This window comes from Gracilinanus agilis, chromosome 4 (genome assembly GCF_016433145.1).
Source record: "Gracilinanus agilis isolate LMUSP501 chromosome 4, AgileGrace, whole genome shotgun sequence".
In the NCBI taxonomy this organism is placed as follows: domain Eukaryota; kingdom Metazoa; phylum Chordata; class Mammalia; order Didelphimorphia; family Didelphidae; genus Gracilinanus; species Gracilinanus agilis.
The window spans coordinates 433,147,753-433,159,432 of NC_058133.1; the positions used below are offsets into that span (position 1 = coordinate 433,147,753).

At 34.4% G+C, this 11,680-nt stretch overlaps 1 protein-coding gene across 1 annotated transcript in view; it reads right to left on the reverse strand.

Annotated features, from left to right (window-relative positions):
• LOC123246671 (protein unc-93 homolog A-like) overlaps positions 1-11,680 on the reverse strand; it is a 35,357-nt gene that overhangs the window by 20,357 nt on the left and 3,320 nt on the right. Inside the window, exons 2-4 of the mRNA XM_044675481.1 lie at positions 11,237-11,418; positions 10,148-10,377; positions 2,506-2,634 (exon numbers count right to left, since the gene is read on the reverse strand). Coding sequence (XP_044531416.1) covers positions 2,506-2,634; positions 10,148-10,377; positions 11,237-11,418 — 541 coding nt within the window. The remainder of the gene's footprint in view (positions 1-2,505; positions 2,635-10,147; positions 10,378-11,236; positions 11,419-11,680) is intronic.

An 11,680-nucleotide genomic window follows, 5' to 3' on the forward strand; every position in this document is an offset into this window, starting at 1 on the left:
TACAGTGGTGATGGAATACTATTGTGCTATAAGGAATGGTGAAACTCTTTGATTTCTTTAAGAATTGGAAGGACTTACATAACTGATGTGGAGTGAAATGAGCAGAACCAGGAGAACATTATTGATCATAATTGAAACGTTGTGAGATGATCAAATGTAAGAGACTATGCTATTAATAGCAATGCAATGATCCAGGACAATCTAGAGGGACTTATGAGAAAGAATGCTATCCACATCTAGAGAAAAAACTGTGGGAGCGGAAACACAGAAGAAAAACATGTTTTTATCACTTGTTTTTATGGGCATATGATTTGGGGTTTTGATTTTAAAAGATTAATCTATTACAAAAATGAATAATATGGAAAAAGTTTTGAGTGATAATACATGTAAATCCAGTGAAATTGTTTGTCAGCTTTGGGAGTGGGAGGAAACATGGAAGGGAGACAACATGAATCATGTAACCACGGAACAGTATTTTAAAAAATAAAGAAAATTATTTCCTAGGGTTTCATCATCTTATTAGGATCTTTAGTTTCAAAATTGCATTTTATAATGTTGAAGCATTATTCTGAAAGGGAGAGGAATGAAGTGAGAAATAAATAAAGCTGCTATGGATGTTACATATAAATATGTAGAGCCCCAGACTTGTTTTTGCTTCTAAATAAAATGTAATTCTCTGAGTAACTTAGGAAAGATGAGAATTAAAACATGGCCAAAAAGAGAGAAAAATGTCATGTTTAAAAAGACTCCGGTAAGAAATACAAGGTTTCAGCAGCCTGAAAAAGTTTTTGTCTCATTATAGCATACACCTTATTTCTACATTTTTCTATTTCCAAAGATATTTTTTTCCTTAAGGAAGATTATTTTATAAGAAATAGATATATCTTTAGGGAAGCTGATGACTCAAATTAAGGCAATAATAGTTTCTTTATATTTTATTTTTATTAATTTTTAAAAATATTTATTACTTCTATTTTGTGCTTTAGACTTGAAAAATCAGTAGGTCACTGAATTTTTTTAATACAAGACATTTGGTGGTCTTTGGTCACTAAAGATTTTCTGTTGTCTATAAAGTAGACCAGAAGAAGCAGTTAGAAAAGGTGTAAAAATTGGGAGTGGGAGATACGCTCTTTAAACAAAAGCAAAATCACAGTGATTCATTTTTTTTGCAGGGAAGAAAAGAAAAAAATGAAATGTCTATGTTAAGGAAGGTTAAAAATGAACTCACTGTAAAAGAACAAAGGAGGAAAACACGAAAACACTTTAAACAAGTATGCAGAGGGCCAGAAAGACTTAAAAGATCAAAGGATTATAGTTCTAGAATTGAAAAGTATTATAGAGATTCTTAAGTCCAATCTGCTCATTTTACAGATGAGAAAACTGAGGTCTAGAAAGTTGAGATTTCCCTAGTGTCACACAAGTAGGTAGTGGCAAAAGTGAGATTGGAGCCTAATCCTGCAATCCGGCCCCGTTCCCTATTTTTATTCTTCTATTTCATTTCTTTGTGGATGAATTAAAAAAAAACACCTTTTGTACACAAAATTTGGGAAGCATTGGAGTGTGATCTCTTATAGAGTACATATATTTTTTATATGATTGACACAAAAGAATGGAATAAAGGATGCCACCTTGAGGCAGATAAATCAGTCCAATATGACCTTAGTTCTTCTCAGATCATTTGTCCTTGACTGTGTATCTACAGATTTCAGAACATACGCAGTATAAAACTACATCTTAGGATGAGTGATGAATGATTTTCTTACCACTCTATGCTTGAATTATGCCACTAGAAAACTGAAACATGGCTACCGGTTCCTTATTGTGAAAAAAGCTATCATCTCTAGTTGTACCTTCCAAACTCAAACAAAAGTGGGATCTCTGAAATACTCTCTTACAAAAGTCTATGTATGTACTGTCTGGAGGCTCTTATAAGCAGTTCCCAACCCCTCATCATTTGAATTACTTATAATGATTCTCCAGATCCTGTGAACACCAAGTAGGCAAACAGAGATGAAAAATTCTGCTCTTCTGGGGACATAAAATATAAAATACCTTCCATGAACAGGAGCCCAAGATGCTGATCTGGAAGGAAAACCACCAAGAATCCAGTAGAGAACTGACCTGACCACCACATACTCAAGGAGTGAAATTCCATGAAATATTGACTCTAAAGACAAGATTCTTCTGAGGCTACAGGGTGACCGCTACCAAATGTGACAGCTTTGGTTCATTGAACCTTTTACCTTTTATCCAGTAAATCATTAGGTTTAGCTTTGCCAAGACACTGGGATAGGAGTAAATCATATATCTAATTTCACATGAGAAAGACCTGCCAAAGCAAATCAGTCCCTCACAAATTTATCAGATATCATCTAGGAGAAAAATTGCATAATGTTGGGGGGAGGTGGCCTTTTTTGAGTAAACACAGGAAAGCTGAAGAGAATTTCAGTTGCCCACAGTTTCCTTACTATTGAAAACTAAACTGTATTTACTCTAGGCACATACCAGTATAGATACCAAGCAGGATGTAGATTAAATTATTTGAGGGGTGCTGAGTATTCGTATTGTTTGTAGTTGGGCTGCTTGTATAACAATCCCTTGCGCCACAGTTCAGCAGCTCTGCCTTTGTGGCTTCTGTATAATAAAAATATAAACAGAATTAATAAGCAAATAATAAACAGAACAAATAATAAATAGAAGAGTAAATCTTTGTGATCCAGCAATGACAGAATTTCTCCATAAGATATTAAAAGTCATCATTTAAAATGCTTTAGGATGTTTCCTGGGTAGCTAGATATCGAAATGGATAAGGTTCTGAATCTGAAGTTTGGAAGACCTGAGTTCAAATCTACTTTCAGATACTTAATAACTGTGTCACCCTGTGCAGGTCATTTAATATCTGCCCCAGTTTCCTCACTTATAGAAATAGGGATAATAATAGTACCTATCCCTCAGGGTTTTTGTGATGATAAAATGAGATAATATTTGTAAAGGACTCTGAAAATCTTAAGGGGAAGGGCAGAGAGGGGAGGCAGGCGAGGAAAAGGAGATAACATGCATCACAAAATTTCAGAAAACAATTACTAAAAACTGTATCTATGTGCATCCTGGAAAAATAATTTTAAAAAATTAAAGCACTATGCATATTTGTGTTTATGTATGTGTATTAGTGAGTATATTTAGGTAGAGAAATTGTATAATAGAGAGAGAGTAAAGAGGATTCCTCCTTCTTACTCGGATTTTCTTCTCTTCTAATATAATGAACTCTTACTTACTCTAATTTTTAACTTATAAGTTCAATGACATTTTCTCAGTTCACTAATTCCTAGGCAGTCAAACAAACTTTTAGACACCTGTAATTTAATACCTCAAGCCTAAATTCGCCATTTGGCAACTTCTGTCTATTCCTTCAAGTTCTTCCCTCTGTTTCAAATCAGAAAAAATAAAATCCTTCTTCCGTATACCAATGGCTCAAAAACTCGAAGATATCTAATTCTTCTCTTCCCATCCTCTATTCTCCTTCCCCTTTTCTGGATACATTTTTCTGCTGATTAATATCTACCTTTAAATGTGGCATTTCAAACTGAACTCAGTGTCCTAGATGTGGTCTGATCAGAGTAGAATTTCTGTCAAAGTCTTATTACTAAATACTATGCTTTTCTCAATCGACCTAACAATGAAACATCTATTATTCATTGTGCTTGTTCCCGGGTCTACAAATACAAAGAATGAAATCATCTTAAAACCTAAAGACTTTTATCCAAACAGGGGAGACCACTATATCTATAATCATATACAGAAAATAACACAAATAAAAACAAAAGTGATATAACGCAGGGTAGTTTGGGAAAGAGGACCTTACCAGTGGGGGCAATAGTAGGAAAGGCTTCATGAAGAAAGTTTTCTTGCTTAAAGAAAATGATTATATAAAGCCGGGATAAGGAGAAAGGGAATCCCAAGCATAGAGTGTAGCCTTTGCAAAAGTATAGAGACAGAAATTGTAGGATTGTGGATGAGGTATATGAAGAAATTCAGTCTGGAATTAAAAATGTTGAAAGGAAAAGAAATGTTTAGTGAGATTGGAAGGTTAGAATCATTTAAAATGACTTTTTAAAAGCTGGATGAAAGAGTTTAGATTTTGTCCTAGAGGCAATAAGAAAACCCTGTAATTTATTGAGTAAGATAGTAATATGGCTACATCTAGCTTAAAGAAATTCACTTTGACCACAGTGTGGATGATGATCTAGAATCCATTTCTAAGATAATATCAGCTTTCTTGACCACACCACTAATTCATTATTAACTTTAAAGTTTACTAAAATTCACAGATCATTTTCTAACAAAATACTGCTCAGTCTTGCCTACTCTATTCTGTTCTTGTAAAGTTTATTTTGGGGGCCTATATATGAAGCTTCTTATATGTTCTCTATTATATTTCATTTCTTTTTTTTGACCCGATTTTCTTGTCATCAAACCATTTATGAATTCTATTTATCCAATGAATTATCTATTCCAAATCTTTCACGTGCACACATATGATGATACCATTTAACACTCTTTTCAAAACATAAATAAAAATGTCAAGCATCATAATAACAAGTTTAAATCTTTTATGGTGCCCTGGATATCTTTCCAATTAAGATAGATCCACAAATGACTAAGTCCTGCTTCTAGCCATTCAGCCAAATATTTACAACATCCACATATTTGTACCACCCACCATCTCAGATCAATTTATTTTTTCCATAAAAATATTATGACAAAGTATGGTGAGGGGAGAACACTGCACGGGGAGTCAAAAGATTCAGATACTATCAGAGTGGAGCCAAGATGTCAGAAAAGGAACTATGCCGCTCCCAATCTCTTCCAAATTATCCTGCGAGGAACTTTGATATAACATTGCAAAATGAAGTCTAGAGTGGCAGAATCCACAAAACACCAGGTGAAACCATTTTTCAGCCCAAGATAACTTAGAATGTCAGCATGAAACATCTATTCATCCTGGAAGCAGGTGAAATGTGGACCTAGTGACCAAGCCAGTTCAGGCCTTGGAAACAGTTGAATCAGTTGCAATGGTTTCTGTAGTTAAAGGTAAGGAAATGAGACTACCAGTCAGAAGGAGATTAGGGTAGTCTCTGCTGCCTCTGGGTACAGAAAAATTGGAGAAAGAGATGAGAATGACACAGGAAAATCATGAAAATAGATTGATAAAGGATGCACAAAAAATACTGAAGAAAATAATACCTTAAAAGGTAGATTAGGCCAATTGAAAAAAAGAGGTACAAAAATCTAAGAGAAAATTGTTAAAAAAGAATTGAACAAATGGAAAAAGATAAGTAAAAATTCTCTGAAGAGAAGAACTTTAAAAAAGTAGAATTGGTCAAATGGTAAAGGAATTACAAAAGTTCACTGAGGAAAATAATTTCTTAAAAATCAGAATTTGGCAAATGGAAAACAATGACTCCATAAAACATCAAGAAACAATAAAACAAAGGCAAAAGAATAAAAAAAAAGAAGATAATGTGAAATATCTCACTGGGAAAAAAAACTAACCTAGAAAATATTGGTTGAACTAAGCCAAATGATGAAAACATTAGACTACTTGAAAGCCATGAACAAAAAATAAACATCAAGGAGAATTGCCCTGATATTCTAGAGGGTAAAATAAAAATGGAAAGAAAATACTAATCACCTACTAAAAGAGATCTCAAAATGAAAACTCCCACAAATATTATAGCCAAATTCTAGAATTCTCAGTTTAAGGGGGAAATATTATAAGCAGCCAAAAAGAAACAATTCAAATATTGTGAAGTCACAGTCAGGATAACACAAAATTTGGCAGTTTCTGCATTAAAGGATTGTACAACTTGGAGTATGATATTTCAGAAGGCAAAGGAGTTAGGATTACAGCTGAGAATCAACTACCCAAGAACCTGAGTATGATCCTTCAGGGAGAAAAAAAATGGACATTCTACTAGAGGATTTTCAATCATGTTGAAAAGATCAGTGTTGAATAGAAAATTTGATTTTCAAATACAAGACTCAAGAGAAATATAAAAACATAAACAGGAAAGAGAAATTACAGGGTATTCAATAATATTAAACTACTTAATTACTACATGGGGAGATAATATTTGTAACTCCTAAGAATTTTATCATTATTAGGGCAGTTAGGAGGATAGTATTGACAAACAGCAAGAGTGTAAGTTGAATATGGTGGCATGATATCTAAAAATAAATAAAACTAAGGGGCAAGAAAGAGAAAAGCCCTAGGAGAGGAGTTAAAGGAGAGAATTTGATAAATTATTTCATACAAAATAAATGTGAAAGAACTATTGCAGTGGAGAGTAAGATGGGGTTAGTGGGGCAGGGTGTGTTTGAAACTTACTCTAATCAGATTTGGCTCAAAGAAGGAAGAGCATACATATTTATATGCATATAGAAATGTATCTTACCCTACATGAAAGTAGGAAAGAAGATGATAAGAGAAGGGAGGGTTGTTAGAAGACAGTGCAAATTGGGAGAGGCAGTGGTCAGAAGCAAAACATTTTTGAAGATGTAAAGAGTGAAAGGAGAAAGAGATTAGGATAAACAAGGGGAAAGTAGTATGGAGGGTAAGAAATATTAATTATATTGGTGAAAATATAATGTTGCTCTAAAAAAGGCCTAATTTCTCAAAAAAATAGAGAGATGATTTAAGTACTTAAAAATATGCCATTCCCCAACTGATAAATGGTCAAAGGATATGAACAGGCAGTTTTTAGATGAAGCAATCAAAGTTATCTATAATCATATGAAAAAGGCTCTAAATCACTACTAATTAGAATAATTCAAATTAAAACAACTCTGAGTTGCCATCTCCCATTTATCAGATTTACTATTATGACAAAAGGAAAATGACAAAAGTTGGAGGAGATATGGGAAAATCAAGACACTAATATGGGAAAATCAAAACACTAATGCACTATTGGGGCAGCTGTGTATTGATTCAACCATTCTGAAGAGCAAAATATGCCCAAAGGTTATAAAACTCCACATACCCTTTTATCCGACAATACCTTCACTAGTTCATATCCCAAAGAAATTTTTAAAAAGAAAAAAAAAAGGACCTATATGTATAAAAATATTTATAGAAGCTTTTTTGTGGTGGCAAAGAATTGGGAATTGAGAAGATGCCTATCAGTTAGGGAATATTTGAGTAAATTATGGCATTTGATTTAATAGAATACTATTGTGCTAAAAAATTATAAGAATGATAATTCCAGAAAAAATCTTGGAAAGACTTACATGAACTGATATAGAGTTAATAGAGCAGAACCAGGAGAACACTGTACACAGTAACATCAATATCGCATGATGAACAACTGTGAATGACTTGGTTATTCTCAATAATACAATGATTCAAGACAATCCCAAAAGATTCATGATAAAAAGATGTCATCTACCTCCAAAGGAAGAACTGATGGACTCTGAATCCAGACCAAAGCATTCTATATTTAACTTTATCTTTTTTTATTCATGTTTTCTTTCATAAAAGGTGTAATATGGAAAACTATTTTACATGATTACACAGGTAAATTCCATATTAGATTGCTTATTGTCTCAGTGAGAGGAGAGGAGAAGAAGGGAGGGAGGGAAAGAATTGGGAACTCAAATTTTTTAAAAAAGAATGTTAACTTTTTTCATTTAACTGGGGGAAAATAAAATTTAAAAATCAAAAGAAAAAGGACTAACTTTTATTAATAACTCTGTTATTAGTGATATGACAATGAACAAGTCACTTCTCTAGCCTTTAGCTGCTTCGTGTAAAAAGAAAGGGGATTGATTATATGCTTTCTCAGGTCTCTTCCAGATCTCTATTCTTTATCATTTAGAAAATGATGCTCATCTGTTTGAATGTTTATCAGAAGTAAAAGTTTCTTTTCTACCTTCAGGAAATGTAAATACCACAATGAGCTTATCAAGACTGAACTTTAATCTTAATTTAGGTTTTCTTACCATGATAGAAACAAACAAAATGACATAGACCTACTTAAAGAGAGCTAAGGCAGGTATCATTATGATGTGAAGCAGCCTTCTGCCTAATTAGAAAAAGAAAAAAAAACATTCTGGATAGGCTCTCTTAACTATTATTACAAGGTGTTAGCATTTTGAATGGTTCATGATTATGAAAGAATATGCTTCAAAACTTCAGGCTGACTTCTACACCGTGATTCCATGGCAATGTTTGAGTGATGAGAGGGGGAAAGGCGGTGGTGAGGGAATATATTTTGATCACATTTTCAAGTGTTTAAGACAAACTTGGGCATTCACTTTTCCAATTCTGCTTGGCAGATGACCAAAACCCCTTGCTAAAATACAACGGGAAAAAATAAAAGAGAATGATTATTCTAAAGCAGTTCCAACTTGGCAACATTACATGTGGCCATAACAGTGTGAAGTTACAAATGTGTCACTGTTTCTTAAAACCCAGAAATTTTAAATTCTCTCAGACCCTCCTGACAGCAGGCATTCTGGTATACTGGAAAGAGCCACAGGCTCAGAGCCAGAACACTTGGGTTCACATTTCAGCTCTGTCACTTACTAGTTGCAGGGCAATGAGCAGGTTACTTAAACTCTCTGAGCCTCAGTCTCCTTTATTCATTAAGTAGGAAAAGGAATAATTGCTTGACCTTTCTAATTTTCTTACACTTCACTTCCTTCCATGCATTCTACAGTTCAGCTACACTGGTCTGTCTACCTGTTCTTCCTCAAATATGACACCCCGTCTCCTAAGTATACAATTGCACTGGAATCTCTACTCTTGAAATGCTTCCCTTCTACACTTTCCTCCTAATTTCTTCAAAACTCATCTTAAATCTAATCTTCTGCAAGAAGCTTTTAACCTTTCTCCTTTCTCCTCAATGCCTTCTCACTGGAGAATACTTTCCTTTACACTCTTTTACAAATGCATGGTTATTTGTGTGTTGTCTCTCCTGCTAGAAGATGAGTTTCCTTAAAAGAGGGGCAATGATTTTACTTTTGTTGGTATCTGCAGTACTTATTTAGCACTTATAGTAAGCACTTTATAAAAATTGTTGACTCACTGACGGATAAGATTTTGATATATAGATAAATGAGAATAAGGAGTCAAGGATGATACTGAAGTTATGAGTCAAGTTGGAAGTGATAGAGTTCTTGGCAATAATGGGGAATAGATGTTGGTATTATTGAATTGATACCTGTTATATATGATTAAAACACATGGTTGGTTTGAGGAAAAGGACTATGTATCCCTTAAATCTATTTAAGAACTAGAATGATTCTGTTTGTTTATGGGGGTGGGAAAAGAAATTTGTTAATTTTGTAACATGTAGAAAGTCTTGGTAAAACAATGACTAAATAATCCTCCAAAGTTCATCACATATAAAATTGAGTTCCCTCAAAATATATGGAAAAGGAAACAAAGAAATGTCTTCCATCTGAAGCAACAATTTTTTGCTAGATAAATGATCAAAGGACATGAATTGGCACTTTTCAAAGGAAACAATCCAAGCTATCAATGGCCATAATAAAAAAAAATACTCCCAAATCACTAATGATCAGAGAAATGAGAAGCATCTCTAAGATGCCACTTCACATCCACCATATTGGCAAAGATGATAGAAAAAGAAAATGACAAATGTTGGAGAGACTGCAGGGGAAAATGATATACTAATCCATGGTTGGCAGTGCTTTGAATTGGTCTAGGCTTTCTGAAAAGCCTTTGGAACTATGCCCCGCCAAAGTCCCTAAAGAATGCATATCCTTTGACCCAACAAGACCAATACTAGACCTATATGAAAGCTAAAGATGAAGCATTCTTATGAACTTCCTGAAAGAGAGGGGATAGATTCAAAATTGAGATTGTGTCATACATTTTTGGATATGGCCAGTGAGGAAATTTGCTTTGCTTAAATATGTATATGTAACAAGATTTTTAATATCCTTTTTGTTGTTGGGGTTTTTTTCTTTTGGGAAGGTAGAATGGGATAAAGCAAGAAAATAGACCTTTGCTCATTTAAAATAATAATCTTATTTTGAAAGACTGAATCAACATATTTCCTTTGTTTATTGCAGGAATTGCAACTCCTCTTGAAGCAATATTTCAGTGAGCTTTTTCATTTACCTCGGCTAATTTTCTGCTCAAGCACCAGAGAAGAAATCAAATTCCCCCAGATACCAGAGGACTGAAATATGAGATAGAAGATGCCAAAATACTGGTTGACAACATCTTTCCTAAGTTTTCCTGTCTTCTGTGCATAAGAATTTCCAGTCATTGTAAGGTAACTAGATTCAGCAGACCATAGTGGGGCTCCTCCTAGACCAAGGATTATGGCAGTGGGGATCAAGGTGAACCTACAAAAAGAGAATCTCAGTTAGTCAACATAAATGTTTGCTGTTTATTTGAGAGAAATGATGTAGCCTTGTTTGAACTTTCAAAATGTCCCTCCCGGGATAAGTTGATCTCTTGAAATCTCATAGTCATGCCAACTGAGCCTTAGATACTCAACTCCTTCCCAAATGCCTCAGCTTCCTCTCCCCTCTGCCTGGAGGGCTACAGAGTGGAACACTAAACTTCTCCCTAAGCCTCTCTTTATAACAAGCACAATATGGACTTTCTGGCTTACTCTCCACTTTTTATCTGCAACTCTGCTTGGTTTGACCTCCATCTATCAAGATGGCTTATGCCAAGTACCCCATGGTGTTCCCACCCTCCCTTTTGTGCATTATCTTCCACCATTAGATTATAAGCTCCTTGAGGATTTTTCCATTTATTTCATTTTTTATTATTATTCTTAGCACTTAGCACCCTGCCTGGCACAGAGTAGGTACTTTAAAAAATATTTTTAAAATTAAGTTGAATAGAAAAACAAATCATGAGCCATCACTATACCATCACACTTAAAGAAATGAGTAATATAATTTTTTAGCTGAGGTACATGTGGAGAGAAGTCACTAAGTGCCAATTAATTCCGGTACTGAAAAGTTTACCTAGATGATTGCCAGGCATTTCAAACACTGAAGGTGCTGAAATGATAAGAAAGCCTTGGCTTTCTCTACTGGAATGCTATGCGATGCTGCTAGAGGACAAAGAAGGCTACAATTAGACAACTGATCTTTTCTGGAATCCTACATTGCTGGCCTCCTTATATATCTGCCCTCCACCCAGTGAGAAGGTCGGGGTTTTTGTTAGGAGTTAGAAGAGGAGTTATACCAGCTGGGGTAGAAGTTTCCCACTGAAAAAGTGATGTAGCAGCACATGGAGCAGGTTATGGTCCACTTGCAGCCAAATGTCTTAATAAGAATTGGAGGAAGGAACATGGAAGACACAATCACAGATGCATAGATAACACTAAGTGTAGCCACCCCTAGTCCTGCCTCTGTATTTAGGCTGCTCTGTGAAAAAAAAAAAAGAAAGGAAAAAAAAACAAGCAAAAAACAGTTAGTTACAAGAATTCAAGAGAGGGGCAAAAGAAAAAAATGTTCAATTATTTGGAAATTTTCCTGAATTTTTTTAAAAATTAAATAAAAGCTATCCCTTTCATATAAAATTATTTCATTTTGCATGAATTTAAAATCCCAGTCTGCCACTGTCTCCCTCAGCCCCATCAGAGCAAAAAAAAAAAAAGAAGAAGAAAGAAAAGAAACAAGAGTCATT